Below are 25,257 nucleotides of genomic sequence, written 5' to 3'. Positions count from 1 at the left end.
GTTTCATTCAGTTTGTCTATGTCGATGTGTGTCTGTCCCTATCCAATAAACTTTGTAATAACTAGGCAATAGCTTAGAGTTTAAAAGGGAATTTAAAAATATAGAATGATTTAAAGTTATAGAAGAACTGGTATGTTTGAAATCTGAATGAAATCTTCATGATGGTGAATTACCCGCTTTTGTCATCTTTCTGAGTTTTTTTTTTCCCTGTCACCATTTGGAACAATTTTGATAGCCACATTTTTAACCTTTCTTGACTTGTGGTCACGGGCCAAACAAAATAATTTTGAGGGCCACAAATGGCCCCCTGGCAACACTTTGGACATCCCTGCTTTATGGCAATTGTTTGGAGCTTCAGTTTCTGGGCTAGAAGTCTCTATCAATCTAATCGCCCAGAGTTTGAAAGAAACATTGTGCAGAAACTTTCTTCATGAATCAAGCAACTCTGATAAAGATGTTATGTTTTATTTATGCATCCTGCTTTTATCTAATGTAGGAAAATAAGAGCGAAACAACAAATACATGACATGAATGAGGACATTTAATTTAATTACATCCAGTTTGAAAAGCAGCCTGAATCAAAAGACTAAAAAAAGGAGTCCATATGTTGCAGGAAGTGATCAGCATTACCTGCATTATCAGTATTATTAAAAACCTGAACTAAACATAAAACAACTCAATGCTCAGTTTGCAGCTTTAGCGGCTGCTGCTGCCATCTGGTGCAGCTTCTGAGGGAGGGTGGCGGTGATAAAATGGACCCTGTCCTTCTTCAGTTTCTGCTTCACAGTCTGGGTCTGACCCAGCTCCATGTACTCCTGCTTCTGCCTGTCATACAGCGGCCAGTTCACCAGACCAGCGCCATTAGGAGAGCTGGGGACAAATGCAAACAAGGCAGACAGAAGCAGAGATAAACAATCTGGATATTTACATGTGAAACAAAGAAGAAGCTTTCAAATTCATTGTTTTATTTTCTGCAGAAAACACGGCTTTTCTTCCATTAAATGTGCAAATCTCCTTCCACTTCTTTTGGTTGCTTAGGACGCCCTCTAGTGACTATTGAGGGTACAGTTCACTACCAAAAACCCGCAGCTTTTTCAGTTTGATGCGTTCATTATGACGTCATATTCGTTGAAGAAGGGGGGGGGGGGGACAGGAATAAATTCCCGCCAAAAAAAAAATAAAATTTGGAGATTAATCTGAATTTTCTTTTAGAAAAAACAATTCAGTTTCTGAGTTTGAAACTTAATTGCTAGAAAAAAAATTTTAAATTTTGAGAATAATCTTGGAGAGTATAAAAAAGGAAGTTTCTGTTTCAAAAATGTAACATTTTGCATTTTTGAAAGTTTTTCCCAGAAAATTCATGAGATTAATCCCAAAATTAGATTTTTTTTCTAGCATTTTTTTAACGTTTGAAACTAAGAATTTTTTTTTACAAAATTCTAGAAAAAAAAATTGAAAACTGAGAAATTAATCTAAAAATTTCTCAGTTTTTTCTAGCAAATTTTTGACTTTTCAGATTCCAAAATTTTCTTGATTTTTCTAGAAAGTTTTGAGGTTTTTTGGTAGAAATTTACTCATTTTAAACAAATAACTGAAAAAATATTTGTATACTAAAATCTTCATAAAGTATTCAAGAAGTTGATGAGCATTTGTTAAGTGGTCAGTTTTTTGAGACTGAAGGAGATATTACACAAGTCATTATTAATTAAACATGAACTAAATCTGCAAATTTCTCAGTAAAATGCAAATACAGTACTTATATATCTACAGAGGTCTTTATTCAGATTTAGTCTCAAAAATCCAGCTGTATGCAAAACCCCCGAGACGAGAATCTTTCTGCATCTTCAGAGTTATGGATGTTATTTATTTACTTTGCCAAATGTTCACTTCTTACCCAGTTCTGGCAAAACTGCCCCAGTAAGACATCATGGTCCTGGAAAACCTCTCATCCTCAACGGTGCAGTTGACTGAAGATGGAAAAAGAAGAGTTTGACCACAGAATGAAGTTTGCTTTTCAGATAATTACTGCTTTGAGGGAGCATTGGATTAACACATCCACACTATTCAGCAGAAAGTTTAAACACTTCACAGAGAGCTGCATAACAAAATCCTAGAAAACCCTAGAAAAAAAAGAAAGAGTTTTATTATTAAAAAAACTGACTTTCTAGACCAACTGACTAAAGTTGGATTAAAGCAAATTAAACACGCCTGGTGGGAATGGATTTATATTCAAACTAATCCCAAATTGGACTCTGGTGCTTCCTCCTGATTTTTGCAGACATAATGCTAGTTGTGAATGGAAGATGACTTGACTTACATTCCTAACATCTGCAGACATAATGCGGCACAGCAAGAAAAACAACAATCGGAGACAACTTATTTCATGTATAAAACATTTTCCACATGTTCATAGTGAACTAATCTGACAGTGGAACTAATACCTTTTCATCAATATTAAGGAATTATTTACTTCAAATAAGCTCCAATATCTTGCTGAAAAGTTATTTGTAAGTTAGTTTTTGTTTCTTATTTCAAGTGTACTAAGATATTTGTTCAGGAAATCAGACAAAAATACTTTTTGTCTGAGCAAAAGATTTTATGTTTTTGAAGTGTAATGAATGACACAAACTAAATCCAAGTACATTTTCTCTACTAATCTAGTTTGAAGTTAGTTTTGTGAACACTCATATTTCCTCTTCTTGCAAAATATCTTTTCATTTCATTTCCATCAATGAAAATGTATTTTTTTTTTAACTTTCCTATTGAAAGTCAACATTACTACCAACTGGAACTGAATGACCCCAGAGATATACTCAACTAAAAGACGTCTGAAATCGTCATTGTAAAGCTTGTATACCAACCATTAACTCGGATGTGTCCGTTCCAGAAACAAGCTCCGAACATGAACCCGACGTCATCAGCGTGGTCCGCCTTCACAAAGCTCAGCCTGTTGGGTGTGGGTCGATCCGTAACGTACACAAACTCATACATGTACACTGGAGCGCCAGCGTCTGAAGCCAGGAGGAACAGGTGTGAGCAGAGATGCAGACCAGAGCACAGTGGGTCAGCCATCTTTGTTTCTGACCTGTGTGGTATCCGGCCACCTTGATGGTGGGCAGCGCCATCAGCAGGTCTCCGATGACCTCCGTGAAGGCGTCTCGGATGTCCTCTGGGGTTTTTGCATCTTTCAGATACTCATCCACGATGAGACTGTTGGCTGCAGAGGTGGCCTGAAACACAGACAGAGGTTCATAATCATGTTTAGAGTTCTTTGGATGCCCTAATTTGGGGTTTTCCACTTACAATGAGATATTTTCCAATGTTATAGGTGAAATAATCTGACAGTGGTCTAGGACTTTTTCATCAATATTAAGGAATTATCAACTTAAAACAAGTTCCTGTATCTTGCTGAAAAGTTACTTGTAGACTGTTTTATATGGAAAAGGATTAGGGCCAATGAAAAAAGAAGAATTTTCACTTAAATCTCAGAATTTTGATGTTAATTTTCTGAGCTCAAAATTCAGAATTCTGAGATTAAAGTCAGAATTCTGAAAACAAAGTCTCAGTTCTTTTTTCAGTGGTCTTAATATAATTTAAGTGTACTAAGATATTTTGTAGAAACTAGACAAAATTTGTCTTGTTTATGAGTTTGGTCATCAAACAAAACAAAAAAAACCCTCTGATTCTTACTTTATTTAAGCAGTTCTCACCAACTCACCCCTTTAGGATTAAACATGTGGACCACCGCCAGCACCGCCTCCCTGTTCATGCCTTTCTCCCAGCCAGGAGGACCGAAGGCCTGCGATCCACCACAGGAGAACAAACCAGAATACTTCAACATCAAACAGAAACACCTGGAATGCGTCATTGCTGAAAATTTAGTGCCACCTGAGGCAAAATCCAGCCAAACTCATGGTTGGTGACTCCCATCATCACTGGGACGTTCAGAACTTCTTTCCTCTGCAGAAGAACGTCAGCGGTGCCGGGAAGGAATTCGCCGTCCACAGCGGCTCCGAGAATAATTTTGCTCTGCACACAAAACACAAAACATTGTGCATGTGAAGGTTACAGAAGCAAGAAAAAAGACTCCAAACATAAAACCCAACAATTTCTCACAGCCAGAAAGGAATACACAAGTTCCCTCAAATCTGAACTGGAAGTTCAGATTCGAGGCCACTGAACCTCCATATTGGTAGGCAAACGCAGTGCAAAGTGTAGATAAAAGTAATTTTTTTTCAAAAAGTTACTCAAGTAAATGTAACTGAGTAAATGTAACTATTTACCACCCAACTCTGCTCTTGATCAACTCCATTCCAGCTGTCATGGCAGTTTGTTACAGATGCCTACCAAGACGGTGGTCAGCTACAAAGTTCCCTACAATCAGTATACTCTTAATCCTGTAATGCCAAACTTGAAATGAGTGTTTTCAATATTTCTACATCTTCCTAATAGTAGAGGCGCTTTCCTGAAAAACCTGCTACAAGAAATCCTCCTGACTTCCGCCATCTGGTGGAAATCTTAAGTATTACAGCTAACAGGCAGCAATTTTTGAGTCACAGCTTCTATATGAATGGAGATTACAGGAAGGGAAATGTGAAAGAAATAATTAAACATATAATGCAGTGTGAATATAAAATAAATTAAATATTTAATTTAGTTTATTTAATTTAAATATTTAATTGAAATAAGAACAAGTTATTAGTTTACAATCCCTAAAATAACCACATTACAGAACACAGGTGGAGAGCCACAGTGTCTTTAAAGGTGCTTTTACCTGTTTGGCTACAGAAATGAATTCATCTTGAGTTTTCCCTCGGAGGCACCGCACCAGTTCTTCTGTGCTGCAGATGCAACATCCAGTAAGGTTGGCAACAATCTGCCAATAAGACAGGAAATGAGATCATTAAAAACATCGAAAAGCGTAGAGTCACACTGGACCAACATGAGGCAAATACCAGAGAAGTGTGTAAAAGTCTTCAGCCATTTCTAATTTATTTATTTAGAAAAATGGGACTAGATCAACATGGATGGAAGGATGGAAACGTGAGACCATCCATCCATTCTTTCATTGGTCCATCCATCCATCCATCCATCCAGACTGACCAACGGTCAATCTGTCCTTAAATTGATCCATTCATCCATCCATCCTGACTGCATGCTGATTAGGTAACTGAAATTAGATTCTGATGTTTGAGCCTGGTTACATCTTAAAGCTACAGGACTCTCCTCTCTTCCCTTGTGAGTTTTTCCTTTGCCATTGTTTCCTGCCAGTGGGACATGCAGAGAGCAAGTCTAAAAGAATAAATCATGGAGACATTCACCTTAGGAGTGAGTATAAACAGATTCAAACATACGTGGGCCTGAAGAAGAGGCTGATCAGAAGTATAGGTCCCAAGAGTTGCAACTCCACTTTGAAAGATTGCCTTGTGGAAAAGTCCTTTTGACAGGGGAGACAGAGTCTGTGCAGAAAGACACATTCTGTAAGTTATCAGGAGGAATGGAGTCATAAATATCCAACATAAAACAGTTTTTAAAAGTGGGTGATCTCTTCCATTCCCCCAGAATGATTTTTCTTTACCAGTATGGATGCGCTGATGGCTCCTGCAGACTCCCCAGCGATTGTGACAGATTGTGGATCGCCGCCAAAGGCCTCAATGTTTTCCTGCACCCACCTGAGAGCAGCCAGCTGATCCAACAAACCCCAGTTCCCCTTGGCGTGTTCATCTCCAGTGCTTCAAAAAGAGGAAGGTTCTTGGTTTCGGCAATCATTTGGACAACATCTGAACATCAGAAGTTTCTTACCTCAAGAATCCCAGGATGCCGAGACGGTACTGGATAATGACGGTCACAATGTTTTCATATGCAGTTAATGAGGAACCATCGTACTGGGAGGCAGCACCCATAACCAGGCCTCCTCCATGGATCCACACCATCACCTGAATCACAACACAAGAGCCTGAAGGTGTCAGCTGACCTTTGGATACAGGAACTACAGTTTATAGCCCACACTGTACACACAGACTCAGCCCAGACTGAGGTCGATATTTATGTTTACACATCCACATTGGTTGAACTCAGTGAAAATGTAATTACATAATCAGTATTTACACACTACACATTGAAACATTGAAAGGTTTAAAGCAGCAGAAAGCAATTACATTGCTAATTGCTTGTTTTTCAATGCTAATTTTCCTTGTTTTTCTTTCCTTAGAAAGTTCTCATGGTTTTGGGATTTTCCACCATTAACTATGTGTACTCTCTTGTTTCTTTCCTACAGAAAGTACCCTTTGTGTGTTTAGCCATGATTTTTTCCTGGAGTCACTGACAGGGTTTTCTTCTGTTAATTTTGTATATACTCTCTCTTTTTCCCAGAAAGTACTCTTTGCTCAGTCCTGTCTGTTTAGCTGGGTCTCTTTCCTGGATTTAGGCAATGACAAATGTTTTCCTGACATCTACTTTGTGTACTTTCCTTTCTGATCTACAGAAAGTATTCTTTGCTCAATTCTTTACCTCTAGTTGGGTCTTTTAACAAAGTACTCCAGTGTTTCTCTGTTTAGCCATGTCCCTATCCTAGATATTCATTGATAGAGGGTATCCCACCATCAACTGTGTGTACTTTCTTTTCTTTCCTATAGAAAGCACACTTTGGTTCCCCATGTCTCTTACAAGAACATTTTAACCAAATACTCCAGCCTCAGTGTTTCTGTGTTTAGCTGTGTCTCTATACTGAATGGAGGCTTTAAACTTTCTGCGCTCTCCTTCACAGAAAGTACTCTTTGCTCAGTTCTTTATCTCTAGTTGGGTTTTTTGTGAGTGTATTTTAACAAGGTACTCCTGGTTCACTGTTTCTTTGTTTATCTCTGTTGATCTCTGCAGCTGTTCAACTCACCGGCAGCTTAACTTCTGGCGCGGCTTCAGCTGGAGTGTAGACGTTTAGATACAGACAGTCCTCTGAAACCTCTGGCACCGTGAAGTCCATAGACACGGCTATGGAAAAATTTACAACTACTTCTCGATCCTGGACGCACCTGAGCACAGATGGACACCAGAAAGCAGACATGAACAAGAGTCCCTGGGACAACGCTGATTTGTTTAGTGGTTTGGGGTTGTTACATGGGAGGCTGCTGTGTGCCGTCTCTTTCCCCCTCCCAGGGCTCCGGGCTCTCTGGGGCCGCCATCCGGAGGGGCCCTACAGGAGGCTTGGCGAAGGGAATCCCCAGGTACCGCTTCACTCTCCTCTCTGTGCCTTTTACAGTCACATATTCTCCTCTGATTTGGCCACTTTTCAGAGAAACCACAAGTTCGCTGCTCCCTAATGAGAACAGAGACAGGATGTTACAGATAGTTTCTCTGCTTTATTTAATCAGTTACTCTTTTCAAAAATGTAAAATTTGGTTTGGTTGTCTCGTACTGGTAATGTATCACAGAGAAAATAGCCTCCAAAAAGTTTTTAAAATGACAGAATTGGTTCATCAGATTCAAAATGGCCGCCTTTGACCCTATAACTAAATCCTACAGAAAACATGTGGCCTATCCTAAGAAACTGCACAAGTTCCAACTTTGTAAAATATTATGGGACGAAACAAAATGTTGAACATTAACAAACAAAAAAGTATTTTTGAAATATCAAAACTACCTTTTAGATTTGAGGTTGTTTTTTTTTTAAGTTTCAAAATCTTTTTGGATTAAACTTTATTGCTTATTTGTGATCTTTATGTCTCATTGCGATAAAGATCTTTCTTTCAAAGACAGCAGCAAATTATAAGACCACATCTATTAAAATGCAATTAAAGTGCAATATGAATAATAAAGGAACAAAAACAACAAACACACCCATAGGACTAAAATACAACTCAATATTCAAAGCCTTTAAAAAATGCCTTAAGGTATTTTTATTATTCTCAGGATATGACATGTTGTACAGCCAACAGAAAATTATTCACCAACACTTAATACAGTAAAATATGACATAAAAGGGGTGCTGTGGTGGCACAGGGGCAAAGCACAACCCACATACTGAGGCCCTAGTCATCATCCTGGTGGTTGCAGGTTCAATTCCCAGCCTGGTGACATTTTCTGCATGTCTTCCCTCTCCTTCCCATCAAACTACCTTCAAATAAAGGCCACTAGAGCCAACAGAACCTTTAAAAATATATATATATATGACAAAAAATAATTATAGTAAAGACATAACTATTAACTGATACAACAGGCAGCAAGATGTATTTAAAATGATGGTAGCAGCAGATAAAAATTAATTCCTATATTTGTTGGTTCTGCAGCTTTTTTCCTTGTTTTAAATACTTTATACCTGATTAACAGTGGCCTTAATACATTAAAAGCTCCATAGACATTTTTCTGAGGGAACCTTTACGCTTTAAAAATTATTTGTAAAAGTTTTCCTCAACCTATTGTCACTCTTAGCTACAGGTCTCCAGCTTTACAGGCTGTTTTCATTTTCAGGTTTCAAAAATCTTTTTATCCAGTAGCAAAAACAACATGCCTGACTTTACAGACTGAGAAAAGAGGCACAATTAAAAGTTGAAATACTTTTCCTACCTGGTGCTGGCTGTGCCATCACCATCAGCACAGGGAGCAGGAAAACAACGAACAGCACTGTTCTCATCTTGTGCAGCCAGGAACAAAAGACAAAGGCTTACAGTCGGCGTGCAGAGAAATAAGCCCGTTGTCCTCCCCCTCCCCTCTGGTACCTTCACTCTTCACACACAACAAAGTCCAGTAACAGTCGGGTCTCTTCATACAGAATATACACTATTGATTTAACCTCTACACATAAAAAAGACCCATCCTGCTCTCTGAACCCAACGATATTTACACATGCATGATTGCCCACATGGACAGATTTGAGGGACAAAGAGTTAACAGGCTGGTCACATGTCTTTGGAGAGCAGATACAGAAACCTTAGAGAGGTCTGAGCTGCTGAGTCATGCTGGTGTAAAAATCGGAGGTGGTCCAGATTATTTAGACAGCCGGGAGAATCTCTTGTTTTTGCTCCCCGTTCCAGAAGAATGACCTCTGTGGGATTTTTCCACATACATTTGAACATTTTGGAGTCCAGGCAGCAGGTTGATTTAAATAATTATCAGTTTTCAGTTTGCAAATTTTACACTTCTTCACATCACAGTTATTTATGGAGAGCCACAAGGTTCACTTCTTGGGTTGTTACGTTTTTCTGGACTTTTAAATCTTATTAGATCATATGAAATGAAACTCTATAGTACAATGTCATGTTGGAGTCATTGGATTTTTATGTTAATCTTTGAAATTTTTTAGAAAAAAAACTTGCAAATGTCTGAGCTTGAAATGTGGAAAATTTCCAAGAAAAAAAACTCAAATTGAGAACAATCTAAGAAAACTTTCAGAAAAAACTTGAAAATTTCTGAACTTGAAAAGCTGAGAATTTTCAACTTTTGGATTTTTTCATAGTCAAAAGTTATTTATGCCTTTGAAGTTTTGCACATTTTTTTGAGTTTCGTGAGTTGTTCCTCACACTGGTGTCTTTTATATGCACCTTTTCTGTGTCTGGTCTTTGTTTTTCTTCCATTACCAGTTGGATTTTTCCAAGTATAAGCTGAGGAATAATCAGATTAAAAGCAGCTGAGCCCATGCAGCTTTTAAAAATGCAGGGAGCAGATTGGGTTGGGGAACGTCATTTGTTTGCCCTACAACCAGGAGAAAAGACTTTGTTTCATCAGGCTGAACAAACATGATGTGCTCCTTGGACCTGTTTGGATTCAGCCTCCCTCGGCCACATCTTGGACAGTGGAGGCTTATCAGCTACATGTTGCAGAACGATGGCAAGAGGGGCATGTTTCACTCAGAACGTCAGCGGATTTATGTTTTTGTTGCTTCAAACTGAGATCTGAAACCGTTTCCTGAAGGAAGAATAAAGATGTTAAACCTGAAACATGAAGATCCGGATGAAGGCCATGACGGGAGAGAAAACGGCTTTTGTTGGACTTTGTTCGTGTCTGGCACATGAACAATGAGGCGACTGCAGGGGCGGTTCTTACATGAACAGCACCCTGGGTTCGTCCTTCCTCCATGTGCAGCCACTCCTCAGATGAAGCATGTCACGGATCCATTTGGTTCTGACATCCCTATGGTGAAATTAAGATTTGGTGCCAACTGCCATCTTTGTGTAAATTTAACCATGTTAACAAAAGTGTGTTTTTTAAAGACGGCGCATTAGCGCCACTGTAGATAGAAAAATATAAAAGGAGTAAGTTTCTACCAAACAGAAAATGTTCAAAAATTTTCTAAAAACAACAACAAAAAAAACCCCCTGAAAATTTCTGAGTTTTGAAATTTCTTGAAAAAGCACTGTGCTACACAAATTAACTTTGTCTGAAATGGAGCCAGAGGAAAATCTCTGACATCTGGGAATACTTTATGATCAGTCACAATAAAATTCTTCATAAATAATTAACCCCTCCACCTCCCAATTTCTCACCTTCTGGAAATTTCTAGCATTTGTAGTCTGATCACTAAAGATGCATCAGTCTTGCACAGCAGAAACAGATTTAATGCTGTTGAAAGACTAAAATTCTGCATGTAGCCAATAAGAAATCCAAGAAAAAGCAAATGCCTGAACAAGCACTGCACTCCCAAGACACTAAAACATCAAATGTCTTTATTGTCCAGTCAGTATGTGACATAAAGGAAAACCCAACAAGACCTCTGACGTTCAACATAAACCAGGATTAGTTTGGCTACAAATCATTTTAATAATTAAAACATATGACAATTAAATATGATTTAATTGATTCTCCTGTTACTAAATATGAGTTTGATGAAAACTTTGTGACAATATTGCATTTACTAATTTTTGGAAGTATGATCCAACTTTGTTTTTCTTCCATTACCAGTTAGATTTTTCCAACTTTGGGTTAGGGAAAGTGACAGCAGTGTGACAGAATGACAATGCTGCTACCGTTTCACCAGCAGATGTCACTAGTGAGTGATGAATGAAGCATCTGGTAATGAACCTTTTTGCAAAGTAAAGGGTTGGAAAGCTTCATTGCTTCATGAGGCTTCATTTGCCCATCTCTAGGTGATGCTGCTAATCAGTAGGAGAGAAAACCACAACATCCTGCAGATACCATTCTTTACACATTAAAAAATAGATTATAATATGAGCATTTAAGCCATTACTAGACTGTTTCTCAACTCATTTTGCTGCTTTTAGTGCAGATTCCTCAGACAGTGACTAACAGCTGCAGCAGCTCTTTTATATGATCCTCAGAGCAGCTGGAGCTGATTGCTGAGTGGGACCAGCTGCTGCAGAGGAACCACCAACATGGACCTCCTCTCAGAGGAATGATCTGATCTCTATGTACAGATCAATGATGGTGTTTAAGGGCCATTATAGGAGTAAAAACCAACCTGTTTATGGATTCCTTTAGTATTAAATGGAACACTGAACAACATATTTGATGTGTATTGATGGTCTTCATCCTGGCATTTGACAAAATGCAATATTTGCTTGTTTTCATAATGTGTGACTGAATGTTGTGTTTTAGCTTAAAGTTCAAGCTAACCACTGATTTCTTACTTAGACATTTCCTCTAAGCTCTTTATTAGCATCTGTTGATTTATTACCACATAAATTGAACTACAATAAGAAAACTTGTTCCAGAGTGCTTTCTTGTGAGGTAATTTAGTTTGCAATTTTACAACAGACTTCTACCATTTACAGACCCAGACACACAATGAAGCAACCAGTGGCTCTCTTGGTCTTCCACCGCCTCTCTTAATAATAACTTTAGTTAAATGTTCTCAAACATATTTAATAACAAGTGAAAATTTTAGCAGTTCAGTTTGTTTTATGAAATATTTGCATTCACGTTTATTTTTTTCTTCAAAAGACCTAATATATAGATATAAATCTTTTCATGTGATGTTTAAAAAATGTCCACTAGATGGCAGCAATTAACTTTGGTGGCAGAAACAAACACAGCCTTCTGTTTTTAATGTTGCAGCAAAAACGGAATCTTATCTATCTTAAGTTTTATTGTTTCATTGTTTTCACAGGGTCAATTATTGAATAGTCCCTAAAACAAATGATTAACCACTTTATTTAAAAAAGTATCTATTTAATTTTTTGCTTCATTTCATTGTGAATTGAATCATACATAGTTGTATTATTTACATATTGCATTTTGACAGATTTTTCTGATTTTTTAATATGAATTCTTATTTCACTTGATTTAACTTGAAGTAAAAATACTTTAAATTTAAACTTAACTTTTAGAATATTTAATGTAATTATTTTAGTATAAGTTTAATTAATAATATATTTTAGAATTTTTAATATAATTATTTTAGTATAATTTTAATTATTAATATTTTTTATTTTGACGGCTTGAAAACGACGCCTGTGTGTGGACCAATAGGAGTTGAGTGCGTCTTGCTACGTCAGACGTAGGGGATGACGTAGCTCCTCCTCTCGTGCTCCGCCTCTGTAGCCGCACAGTTCGGCTGTACAAGCGCTGCGACTCCACTGTAAGTGGCTCTCCGGCTCAGACTCCCCGCAGGAGGACCAGTGGGCGGACCGGTGTGAAGAAAGTTGACAGAAACCAGCAGCAGGAATCCTGCCGAACTCCGCGGAATCGACGCTTTCTGACGGTAAACAGCTCTCCGACAGCCGCTAACGGAATAAAAGGAACCGCGAAAACGGAGGACAAGGTGCGGACTCAGCGGCCACAGGTAGCCCCAGCTGTCTGGAGGGTCATGCGGATCTCTGAGCTGTGAACCGCCGCAGACGAAGAGAACGAAGCCGCCACCAGAGGGAGGACCGACGGACGGAGGAGGAGAGCCAGCATGTCCCGGAGAAAGCAGAGCAAACCCCGGCAGATTAAGCGTAAGGAACCAACAACTTTATTCCTCCTTCGTGCTGTTTTCTTTTCATGGGAATGTTCCCAGAGAAACGGAATACTGGGAATTCAATCGAGTAACCACGGCGCTGAAGCTGGTGTCTGATGTGTAGCTCCTGCTTCTGCACTTGGATAAAGGGATATTCCACTAAATATTAGAAACGGAACCCAAATATGAAAAACTTTAACTCGTGAAACCTGGATTGGCTTATTCTAAGTACATCGAAGCAAATAATAATCTGTAAAAGTTTTATGTCAATGTTTAAAATCTAAACGATGCAGTATAAACAAATCTTAGTGTAAAATGTATTTTTTTAAATCATTACACAGATAGTAGAGCGTTTTCAAACAATTAGTCAAGCTGGAGTTATAAATGCCAACAAAAAGCATAAAATCACCAGTTTTGGGGATTTTATAAGCAAGATTGAGGTTTTCAGATCACAAATTATCATTATTCTGCACACATTTGAGATTAGATTAAATATTCCAATCAGTATTGAATTAGAATAGGTTGTTTTGGTTATCTAAATAAAGGTTCACTTGCACCTTAAGGCTTAACAGACCACAAATAGTGTTTTAATGAATTAATCATCACTTTTAGATGAATCCAGTCCGGTTTAAGGAACCAAATCAGAACCTAACTTCAGTAAATCTGATATAAAACCATTTCTGAAGACCAAACTGAGGCAGAACCGTTAAACTGAGCTCAGCTGCAGAGTTTTTCCTCCCGGTTTCATCCCTTTCAGAGCCTCCCTGTCGGTGCAGGAAACTTTTCATTCCTTCCTCTCTCTTTCTCTCAGTGTTCAGCCTGTTTTTCTGTGTTTCTGTCCATCGGCAGCTGTGCTGAATGTGTCGCCGCGGCTTCCTGTTTAATTCTGTTGTGGAAACGTCAGTGTTCTCTGAAAAAGCCGATGTGAGAAGAGATAAGGCAGCGATCCGATGTGAGCTCAGATAAAGATTAAAATTGGATCTTATTTTTTTATTTTTTTTTTATTTGTTTTCAGTTTCAGGCTGCACACCCCCCTCACCATCCCTTCCTCCTTTCTCCCAGAGATGGGGGCTGCAGATAGGCCTGCATGGCTGATCTCAGCCGCTGATAGCAGCTCACAATCGGATCTTTTTTTTTTCTCCATCTATCCTTTTAACTCAATAATGCATCTGGGGGCCGCTTGAAAGGGGCCCTTTTTCTGGTTCTGGTCTCCGAGCTTTTCCTGTTTGTAAGTCCTACGAAGCTTTATCAGGTGGTAACTGATGTTCAGAGTTGATAGAAGAAGAAGAAAAGCGCATTAAAAGGCTTGTTGCGCACGGAGTTTTAATGAGTTGAGGAACAGTTAGGAGGCTGCAGCTGGAAGGTGTCTTATCTGTCTGTTTGGCTTTTTGCATCGTTGATTGTGTCACCCTGTCCTCAGAAACCTCCTGTCTGCTGGCAACACTTTGGAAGTTTAGTCTGCATGATATCACCTCGCAGAAATGCCTTCATGTTTGAAGCCGTAGAGGTCTGATCGCTGTGATCAGATCCAGCATGCAGCAGGTGCATTTCGCCACGCAGGAGTTTTTATTTTCTTCAGCATTTAGTCAACTTTACATTTTATTAGTTTTTTTTGCACAACTTACACAAATATTTCATTTTTCTCCCTTAAATAATCTCAAACGTGTGGAGTGCTTGTGTAATTCATCTTTGCTCAAACCTTTTAATTCAATCGTGTGCAAATCTTATAAACAGAAAATTCAGGATGTTTTTTAGAGAAAAAAACACGGAAAACTCTTAGACTATGTTCACACATTTTTTGCTGCTCATACTGCTAATTAAATGCAGACTTCTGCGTTAACAAACCAACCCGCATGCGCAGAAGAAGAAGAACGTTGACGTCACTCAGCAGCGATCTGTTTACAGAAGTAATAACAGACTTCGCCTTCTTTGGATGGATTTTAAAGTTTATTCAGCAGTGAGAGCCAAAAGTATTGTCTAAAAATCATAAGACGAAAGAAGCTATTAAAACGTAAAAATAACTAATAGAAATAACCTTCTGACACATTTTATAATGTCATGATTATAATCTGTAGTCAGTGATTGATCTGGCTTCTTCTGGCGCAGAATTATGACACATTTCTCACGCTAATGACATAAAAGTCGGATATAATACATATTTGATTTACTTTCATATATGGGGGTGAAAAGATTTTAATTTGATCATTCAGACTGTCATGAAAAAGTTGGACATGGGAAAAAAAATCAGATTTGGGTCACATTTGTGTGATTATTTGAGCGTAGCCCTAGTTGAACACGCCATAATTTTTTTTTTTTGGCAGGGTGGTTAGAAGAAAATAATTGAAATAAGAAAGTAGAAGATATTCAGTTTGCATTTTGCAAGTAGAGAAGACTTCAAAAAAAAAGTAAAGAAGTCTGTTTGCTCAGATGAAACCCAAATTCAGCTTGCACTCCGAATTATCCTGAAAATATCACCGCTACTGTGAAACATGGTGGTGGCAGCATCATGCTTTCCTTTATGAGAGGAAAGGAAGCTGCTCAGAGTTAATTGGAAGATGACAGAATACCTGAGGTGGTGCAGGTTCACTTTAAAACAGGACAATAACCCTAAAAATGCACCTAAATGGAGCTACAAGCATAGAATGGCCTAGTCAAAGTCCCAACCTAAATAGAGTTGTGGGAAAATTAGAAAATTGCTGCTTGCAGATGCTCCCCATCTGACCTGAAAGAGCTTAGGATGATTTACAAACAGGAATTGCAATAGGCAATTTACGTTAACCTATGGGAACTGAGTACAAATGCACTCCACACTTTTCAGATTTTTGACCGTAAAAATCACCTTCACTTCAAGTTATTAAAAGTGCTTAGGGGTTGGAAATGTGGCAGATGAACCAGAAATGAAACTCTCCTCCTCTTGTTGTTGATGAAACGTGTTGTTTCAGAATAAACGCCACGCCTCCTTTCATTATTGATTCATGTTGTTGTCAGAACATGCTGATGGTTGTCTGTTAAACTTCCCGAGACCAACGTGACCTTTGCTGATATCTGGCTTTATCTCTGGAGATCCTGAAGATGTTCAGCTTCCTGTCACATAAGCAACAAATCTGAGAAAGTAGATATTTGACTCAAATTGCTTTTAGCTGTTCACAGGATCTGCAGATGTGTTCGTAATGAAATTCAGTGTTTTTAACCGTTATTTTTATATACGGCTGTTTGGGAACAAACTCATCTGTGAGCAGCTCACTGCTGGTGGATATAAACATCTGAATTTTAAGCAAAATAACAAGAAAGATTTGTGCAGATTTTTGATTTTTGATTAATTATTTTGACGTAAAGTAGTTTGATTTCTTGTTTTTTTCCCTTTTGGTTTGAACAAAGATTTTCAAAATTGAAGCTTGGTTTCATCCTCATTGTCTTGTTCTTAGAGGTTGTTGCTCTAAAAATGCTTAAAATCAGCAGGATTTCACCTCTCAGACCCTTCAGTGTTTAGAGTCGTTGCTTTTCAGACGGAGTTTTTCTGTTTACTTTGCATAAGATTTTCAATTACAAATTTATATCTTAATAAATTTTAGGTATGTGTTTTTCTTTTATTAGTTGTGTTTTTCTGTTTTGTGTTGCTTTCACTTTGCTATAGTGACTAAAGCCTCAAATAGGGAAGCGTTTCACTCAAAAACAGACTTTGTCACACCCCATAATTAAAACGAGCTAAATAAAGTTAAGGGTTTTTAAAGATTGTTCTCATTTTTGTTGCTGGTAATAAATTAAAACTGATGTCTTGAAACTTGTACAGCTTTGAAACTCATTTCTGGACCTTTTCAATTAAAGGTAGGGTAATGCTAAGACAATAAAAAATAATAAAATTATGAGAAAAAAGTTAAAATAATACAATAATAAAGTTGTAACATTATGACTTTATTCTCACATTATTGTGACTTCATTATTTAACATTATTAGCTTAAAAATTGAAAGAAATTGCCTCTGAGTGCTTTCAACTTGCAGATTTTTGACCCAGGATTCAAAAAGTTGTGACAGCGCTGTGTTAGTTTAACCCAAGACCATAAAGCACAAAGATTTAAAACATTTTTTTATCTTAACTGCAAAATTAATTAATTTTTTTGTACAGTTTTGGCTTAACTATTGCTCTGAATATGTTGTTCTTTTAACAACTGGCCATTCTTAGAGTCTGCAGACTCTAGTTAACTAAATTAATTGATAATTATTTCAATAATCGATTCACCACGATTAAACTGATTATTTCAGCCATAATTAAGTTCTTCTACCCTAAAAGTGTACTCATTCTTGTACAAGCAGGTTTTTGCATGTTCCTTTTTAAACTTTTTCGATGACTGTAGATGCTAAAGCGAGCAGAGTGCGATCGGGTTCTCATCCAGCTCAAGTCCAGGCTTGATCCCTTCTCTAACCCCTGCAAGGATTAAGTAGGTGGACAAAATTAAAGTCGAGGTTCCCACGCCAGAGGGGATATAAAGTCCCTCCAAGGAGGTCTGGACCCGATTTCAGTAGCAGAGCTCATCATATCCCTCAGACAGAACCAGAAAAACTTTCAGACGAGGTTCAGGTTGTTGGATCTCGTTTCCCTGAGCCGATCCGGGACCATTTGGCCTTCAGACTCACAGAAGTAGCCACTGATTTCAGCTGCAACCTGCTCCGTGTCACTTCCTGTTTTCTCATCTCTGTTTCCATTTAGGGCAGCAACTAATGATTATTTTAGTCATCGGTTATGCTGTCAGTTACTCTGATGATTAATCGGTTAAAAATTGACACATTCTGCAGATTTTTCTTTTAAATGCAAATAAATAATTTAGTTTTTGTTTAAATAAGAAAATAAATATTTTATTGCCTAAAATGTAAAAACGTAAATTACTTTACTCTTCCACATGAGGAGTTCTGGGTACAACACATTTACAAACCAAAGTTATATATACATATATAGTACAGTTTTGGCTTAATTACAGCTGTGGGTGTGTTGTTCTTTCAGCAAATGGCCTTTTTTGAGTCTTTTTACTCCACTTAACAATTAATTGATTCATAATTTAGTTGGCGATTACTTCAATAATTGATTAACCATGATGAATCACGATTAATCGTGTCAGTCCTATTTCCATTCAAAGTTTGAAACTCCCAGCTCCAGTACAGCCAACACCGAGGCCTGGGGTTGTACTCCAGACCCAGAGGCCGATAAACTCGGCCCGGACTCGGCGAACGTGAGAGAGCATGCATGTGCGCGCGTTTCCAGGGTGTCATGGCCGCCTGTATCAGCTGCCTCGGTCCGGCGTTCGTCGCCCACGCACCCGGCTGCCGGGCTGAGATCGGACGGGCTCTCTGCCCCGTGACTCTCTTGTGATTCGGCTGACATTTTGATAGGACAAAGTGGGGAGTGATAAGCGCTCTGTTTGGCTGGGATGTGTTGGAGGTGAGGGGGTTAGCCTCTGGTGCTACTTCCACCTTTGCTGCTCTTACTGCTGTAGATGTTTAGAGCCAAAGTCCCACCATTTTCAACAAAGACTGAAGGCTTCAAGGGTGGAAAATTTGAAACTGAAGATGAGAGTCTTTGTCTTTCTTTTATTGGTTTGGTTTAACTATTTAAACACAATTTAGGCTTAGATAGAATAAAATCAATCCAGATTAGCCCATTTTACTTGTGTTATGTTTGAGAAAAACCAAACACAGAGTACTGAGAGTAACTTCTTATTTTTTTTCAAGCAGCCAGACCTTTATTTTATTTTATTTATTGGGTTTTAAGACATTATTTTCGTTCTTTGCATATTTTTAGTCCAGTCCTTGTACCTGACCTCGACAGAATGATGTGCACTGTGTGCTCAAACAATAGGGATAATAGACACGTTGATCACTATACAAGTGTCATGGCTAAAGAAATTCACTTCAGTAGTGTTTCAAATTCATGTTTTCTTTAAAAAAAATGCAGATATCATGTTTAAGGCACAGTAATTATGGCATGGCACCTGGTTAACTTAATAAAAATCCCATTAACAGGTGAAGATTTACAGAAGTAAATCTAATCAAAGTAAGTTAACTAGACTGATGAAAACCTAAGATACGATGAGGCTGTTCAAGCTAAGGAAAACTAAGCTAGGCTAAGAAAAGATAAGCCATCTTTAGATAGGCTAACATGATCTATGGAACAGTTAGCTAGGGCAAGCTAATTTGACATAAGCTAAGATAACCAGATATATTTTTACTTTAGCTTTTACCAAAGGCTAAAGTAAAATGGGGAAAGCTAAGATTGGGTAATCTTTAAATATAATCAAAGCTAAACCAAGCTAGCAGCGCTAATGTCCGACAAGCTGGGAAACCCAAGTAATCCAGGCTAAACTCAGATAAGCTAAACTACAATAATTTGGGTTAAGTTAACAAAAGGTAAACTAAGTTTAGATAGGAGTACAAGCTAGCGTGCAGTAAGTTAATGCAAACTAATGTAAGGTTAGCTAAAGTGAATTTTAAACATGACAACCTAAAATGTGTACACTAAAATAAACTAAGACAAGCTGAGATAAAAAAAAAGCTGAACTGATCTAAGATAACTAAAGAAAGACGTGTCACACAAAGCTAAGCTAAACTAATTTGAGTTAAACTAAGGAGGGTAAAATAAGCTACTAAAAATATGTGTAGATTGGATAAACTAAGGTAACCTAAGCTAATTATGAGCAGTTTTATCAATATTTTGGGGATTTTCTGCTTTTGTGTTGTGTGAAGTTTACCACATTGTTACTATGAAGCAGAAAAACATAAATAATCTGATGGTCATTTGCTGTTTGTCAATATTTTTTTTTACAGAATAACTAATTTGGGAATTTTTTTGGAGCTAAAATAACTTTTCTGACATCTTTTCACAGACACAACCAAATAACTGATAAACAAACAGGTAAAAAAAGAGTCTAGACATTCAGTTTAAAGTTGATTAAGTGAATAATCATTTCTTTAATGTTCATTTACTAAATTTTTGCTGAACAACTTGCAGGAGGTGATAACAGAAACAAGAAGAAAACAAAGCTAATCTTGTAAAGTAAATGTATGCATGTTTTGACCTTGGTGCAAACAGCTGCACTTTCACCAAATGTTTTTAAATAACTAGGAAAAAATCTCATCAGTGATTCATGTAAATATGTGGATCAAGGACAAATCAGCAAATTACAAAACAAGCCAAAACATAAAGCTTATTGGACTAAATGCTACCTCTTGTGGCCATTGTAGGAACTGCAGCTGCTTTGCTTGGGGGTTTTGTTTTTACCGGTAGAAGCTATTTGTAATTTTTTTCTTTCAGTGAAAACTAAAAGCTGACATCTGGTAAAGTCCTAAATTAGTCCCCATTTTAAACTTTCCAAGTTGACATAACTTCAGAAAGATAACATGAAGACAGCTGAGTATTTATATCTCTTTGAACAGTTTTTCTCTCCAACAACAATGGATTAATTCCAGGGGCTTTCTGGAGGCTCAGAGTGAGGAGGAGAAGGAGTTGTTTGTGTAGCAGATAGATATTTGTCTATGTCTCTTTGTGCGTCATCCTCCCTAACGGTTGGCGATCTTTCAGCCTGATACGGCTCCTCTCCTCGATGGGGGAGATAGCATGCAGGCGGCCCACAGAGGCTGGATTCCCCGAGCTTATATTTTGGCGGTTGAGATGGGAGACGTGATAAAAGTTGGCGGCGATCGCTGCAGCTGATAAAGCGGGAAGGTGGAGGGGGAGGCAGAGGAGGGAGAGTAATTACATCTGGATGCTGCATGTTGACGGGCTGCCGTCTGAGCGGATGAATGAATAGATTGAAATAAAAAGAGAAAAGCAGCAGGAAGTGGAAGTAAGCAGAACGCATAGCTGTTAGGTGTGTGTGCGCACGCGCGCGTGTGTGTGTGTGTGTGTGTGTGTGTGTGTGTGTGTGTGTGTGTTTTTAATGGCAGCCCAGCCAGCCATGCAGCTCCCCCACCCTCTGAGAAAGATGTTTGAGGCAGATAAGGAGGCCTGCTGATGGTAGATAGATAACCAGCTGCTGATCCTCGCTGCTGATTGGGCGTCGCTTTGTGACATCACCCTTCCAGCTCAGAGGTCAGTGTGAATAATAACACTGCCTCCCACGACTGAGAGCAAACCAGGACGTCTGCAGAGGCCAGACGAGGAAGCTGACCTCCTCCTCCTCTTTTTTCTTCCTCTTGAATTAATACCAGCTCAAAGTTAATGAAAAAATATTTGTTGTTTTAAAAGCTTCACAGATTCACAGCAGAGAGATTAATTTGTTGGTTTTGTGAACTCTGAATTCCACACACCCACCCGGCCGCCTCACACGGCGCGGCGGCGGCGGCTCTCCCCTCCTGCGTGTGTTTCTTTAACTCCGGCTTTGTTCTGCTTTTAGCTCGATGTGAACTTTAGATAAGCCGCGGGGCCTGATCTCCGGTGCAGATACAGATCTCCCGGCGTGATTAGAGTTGTTATCGGGCCGGAGCAGGCGGGAGCAGAGGCTCCGCTGCAGCGGCGGCGACGGGAGCAGCCGGGGTCTGGACCCTGGCAATCAGTTCCAGCCCTAATGGGATTAATGTTGTTGTATAATTAGATGATAGGTGTGAATGCATTGCTTTCTCCTCCTCCAACTCCCCTCCACTCGCTCTTACAAGCATTGTCATTGATTAATTTAATTAGAATTAATGCCACGTATTACTCATTCCTGATTCTGTGTAAGATAGAGCAGACGTGTTGGGAAATTCTGATGTTAGTTGATTTTTATCTCTGGGTTTTTCTCTCTTTTTTTTAAAACTGTTCTCTGAAGGGGAATAAGAGGAAAGTGGCAGCATCAGCAGGATGACTCGCTCTTGGTTGATGCCACTGACAGATATTAATGATGGTGACTGATTGAGTATCACGCAGGCAACAATTCTCATGCTGGAGATCAGATATCTTTGCGGGGAGCTGCATCAGGCTGCAGCCGTGCACACGTTTAACTTTCACACGCTACCTGGGGGGACAGAGTGCAGCCAGCAGACATGGCAGCGCTCCAGCTGAAATTCTGCTACCTGTGCAGGATAAATCAGGTGTTTACCATCTGATGTTTTCAAATACTTTAAAAGAAATCTCACTTTCAGGTGCCGGATGGATTGTGGATTCGTTTGCATGCATGTCGGGGTTGGAATTGAAGCTACTGGAGCAGCACTGATGGAGAGTGTTTGAGTGTTTTCACACCTGATAGTCTGTAAAACTTGCAAGTTGCAAGATTTGTTGCATTTCCTGCTGCTGTGGATCACTTTCACGCTGCTCTGTGTCAAATAAAACAAGCCCCTTTGAAAAACCTGTTCCTTTCCTTGCCTGTGGGGGCGCTGCACCAAGAACCACTGAATGAAACGACACAAAAACCTCAAAAGAAGACACTGAGCGCAACTTCCTCCTTCACGAAATGCAAGCAAAAATGGAGTGGCGTCAGATTTTAGCGGTTGTAAGATTTCTCTTTTGTTCGTAAAAGACCATGAGCCATTTCTTCCACTAACGCTAAACTTGTGCGTTTGTTTTGATTGTATTTACCCAGAATGCCTTGCGCTGTAGTCCATTTCCTGCTCCGATCCGCTTATCGCTCACATATGCATTGAAACTGAACCAGAGTTCACTTCAACCGAACCGAGTCCGGTTTGTAAGCAGACCAGAGTTTACGTTTTTAGTCCGATCACATCTCCGTGTCTAAAGAAATGAACCAGAGTTGGATTAAAGCGGATCAATCAGGGCTGGTGTGAATGAACCCCAAGTGTGTGTGCGCATGTGTGTGTGTGCGTGTGTGCGCGTGTGCGCGTGTGTGTGGGTGCGCGTGCGTGTGTGTGCGTGTGTGCGCGCGTGTGTGTGTGCGCGCGTGTGTGGGTGCGCGTGCGTGTGTGCGTGTTTGTGCGTGTTTATGACCAGACTCAGTAAAAGAGGGAAGTTGGCAGGAAGCACGGTTTGCGTTTGGTGTGTGGATGAGTTATTACCTTTTCCTGCTGTTTACCCATGAGACGACTCTGGTGGCGCTTCACGCTTCGCCTGCTCGCTGCAGCTGTAAACGCTTTCACCTTTGACCCCTGCTCTGGCGGCGACACACAGGAGGGAGGGAGGGAGAACAACGGTAGCGTAATCTCTGTCCAAACTGTTTGCTTAAGCAGTAATTACCTCTCTGCTCGCTCGTTTCAGGGAGCCATCTGAGGGCTTAACTCACTGCCGGTGTTGTTTGCCTAACTGGGAGAGACCGCAGAGTCCAAACCTACCTGAACACAGAACTGAGGCTCGGTTCTGCTGGGTCTGCTTGTGGGGAAGCCATGAGCCACGTGGCTCTGATGTTTCTCGGCAGAAACTCCTGATCCAGCCCTCCTTTCTTTCTGATTTCCTTCCTGTGATCCAGACTTTCCTGTTTTCTTTTAAAGTGCTCATGATCAGTGGTTCTGGGTATGCTTCCTCTGGACTTTGGCTGGTTTTTATTCACATATAAAAAAGATAAAATGGAGCTACTCCACCTGATGAGCTTAAAAGCTTTGCAGAAGTTGGAAAATCGAGCATAATAATGATAAACTCCTGCAGATGAGTAAATCTAAAAGTTCAAAAACACATTCAAATTGTTCAGTTGTGCCATTTATAAGTTTATTTCTCAGTATATTGCACATTAATATATATTTACATTTGGGTTTGAACTTTAAAGTGCTAATTTTCATTAAATAACTTAATAGATTTTATCACATTAAAAATCTCTTCTTTTTTCAAAGGTTTTGCTTTAAAAAATGATCTGATGGGTTCCTGGAAAAAAGCCTGAATAGCATCTTCCTGCTAACCATGTAGCAGCAGCACATGTTTAGGATGCTAATGTCAGCGCACACAGTTTTAAAGAAGTATTTTCCAAAAAGCCAAAACTGCTTCTGAAACGTTCAAAAGCTGAAAGGGTTTAGTAAAACTTTGCACCATCTGATGGTTGAATGATCCAAATAACAGATTAAAAACAATAAATATCTTTGAGCTCACATGTAAATTCATTCAACAATTTAGCAGCAAAAAGGGTTTTCAAATTGAAAATGTTGCTTATTTTGTCTGTAGTTTGTGATTAAAATGCAATTAATTGCAGTTAATTAATTACAGACCCTGCAATTAACTCAATTAATTTTTTAATGGAATCCTATTTCTAATTTGCATGTAAATTTGCCGGTTTGAGCTGAAGCCAATTTACGTCTGTTGACATTTCAGGTATTAACCCCAGAGCTGCATAAACACACACAGGCTTCTAAATGCTAAATAATATCCATAATAAAACCATCCTAGATGGAGGAAATCACTTGGTGTTGCATACGAGATGTTTGACGTGCAAAATCTGACTGAGAAAGTTGATCTACGGCTCTGAAGGAAAGAAACTTCTAACAGTTTAAACAAGGAAATGATATAGAGATGGTGACATGAATAGAGTTTATTGTCAAAACTTTTAGTGCTTCCTGATATTGACAAGGTTTACTGGGTGTACGAACATCCTGGCTGCAGTCAGATGTTTTGCAGTTGTGGAGATTGAAAGCGACTTTTTCTAAGTTTTTCATGTGGCTCTTAAATTAAAGCATCTTGTCTTGTTGGATTGGACTGAAAATTTTTTATCGTGATTTTGGACATGTGGTTCTAAATCCGACCTGAATCTGAACGTCCAGGTCGGATTCATTCGTCCTGACCATCATTAATACTCGACAAACATCACTATTCTGCAAAGATAAACAACAACCATGGCGGACGGTAATGAGGATTAAGTTGTTAATGTCGGTGACGCTCCATCGTTAGCATCCATGTTTACAAACACTGAGCTTTTCCTCTTCTTCTTCTTTGTTATGCCGGTTGGTAAAACACTGAGCACGCGCTCTGTGTGTGACGTTATTGTGCCCTCGGTGTGCGGGGCACTTTCAGGTCATTTGCAGTTCACATACAAGTCGCATTTATTTGGAAGTCGGGGTACAGCAATTTATTGGTGCCGATTTCCTTAATTTTGGGAGATTGGAGATCAGCCGATACTTGCATGTGAAGCCGATCTTATCCACTGATCTTTTTTACCTTGGTAAAGGTCTAAAAATCAGCCACTGTCCTTCTGCTCTCCCATTAGAAAGATTTGACTGACAGACCAGGTTAATCATGGACATTTGTAGTTAACAATATTCATCCCACTGTTGCCAGTTCACCAACTTTCTTGTTATATTGAGCAACATTTCAGACAAAAAGAAAATTAGTATCGGCCAACATCGTAGTCTGCAGGTTGGGTTTTTAAAAGATTGGTAATCGGCGATCGGCCAGAAAACTGCAATCGGTGCAGCCCCATTTGGAAATGTGAACAACCGCTCAAAAAATCCGGATCTCAAAAAATCTGAGTTGAGTGTGA

The 25,257-nt window shown here is 39.1% G+C and overlaps 2 protein-coding genes across 3 annotated transcripts in view; one reads left to right on the top strand and one right to left on the bottom strand.

Moving 5' to 3' along the window:
* Window positions 1-449: 449 nt before the first annotated feature.
* Window positions 450-8,667, bottom strand: ces3 (carboxylesterase 3). Its single transcript, XM_014997317.2, has 13 exons — window positions 8,560-8,667; window positions 7,114-7,312; window positions 6,890-7,028; window positions 5,803-5,936; window positions 5,579-5,732; window positions 5,355-5,459; window positions 4,775-4,876; window positions 3,889-4,029; window positions 3,719-3,799; window positions 3,086-3,230; window positions 2,862-3,011; window positions 1,895-1,967; window positions 450-870 (listed from the first exon to the last, which is right to left on the bottom strand). Exons 1-13 carry the CDS (start codon window positions 8,624-8,626, stop codon window positions 684-686), a joined length of 1,677 nt encoding a protein of 558 aa, XP_014852803.2. The 5' UTR covers window positions 8,627-8,667; the 3' UTR covers window positions 450-683.
* A 3,801-nt stretch (window positions 8,668-12,468) lies between these two features.
* Window positions 12,469-25,257, top strand: part of zfpm1 (zinc finger protein, FOG family member 1) — a 102,932-nt gene continuing 90,143 nt past the window's right edge. For both annotated transcript variants that reach the window (XM_014997323.2, XM_014997321.2), the window contains exon 1: window positions 12,469-12,884. In XM_014997323.2, coding sequence (XP_014852809.2) covers window positions 12,845-12,884 — 40 coding nt within the window. In that variant the 5' untranslated portion in view covers window positions 12,469-12,844. The remainder of the gene's footprint in view (window positions 12,885-25,257) is intronic.

The sequence above is a fragment of the Poecilia mexicana genome, unplaced genomic scaffold (genome assembly GCF_051168715.1).
Source record: "Poecilia mexicana isolate PSO_F unplaced genomic scaffold, ASM5116871v1 scaffold_6, whole genome shotgun sequence".
Taxonomy (NCBI): domain Eukaryota; kingdom Metazoa; phylum Chordata; class Actinopteri; order Cyprinodontiformes; family Poeciliidae; genus Poecilia; species Poecilia mexicana.
Note: the sequence above shows the minus strand (reverse complement) of the source record. Positions and strands in the feature narration are given on the sequence as shown.

Bases quoted from the DNA above. Each gene is read 5' to 3' on its own strand.
- ces3 (XM_014997317.2), bottom strand. From the start codon at position 8,626: ATGAGAACAGTGCTGTTCGTTGTTTTCCTGCTCCCTGTGCTGATGGTG. The intron at 3,012-3,085 runs GTCAGAAACAAA...TCCTGGCTTCAG, and splicing joins GGTGGCCGGATACCACACAG to ACGCTGGCGCTCCAGTGTAC. The intron at 871-1,894 runs GTAAGAAGTGAA...ATTTGTCCCCAG, and splicing joins GGCAGTTTTGCCAGAACTGG to CTCTCCTAATGGCGCTGGTC.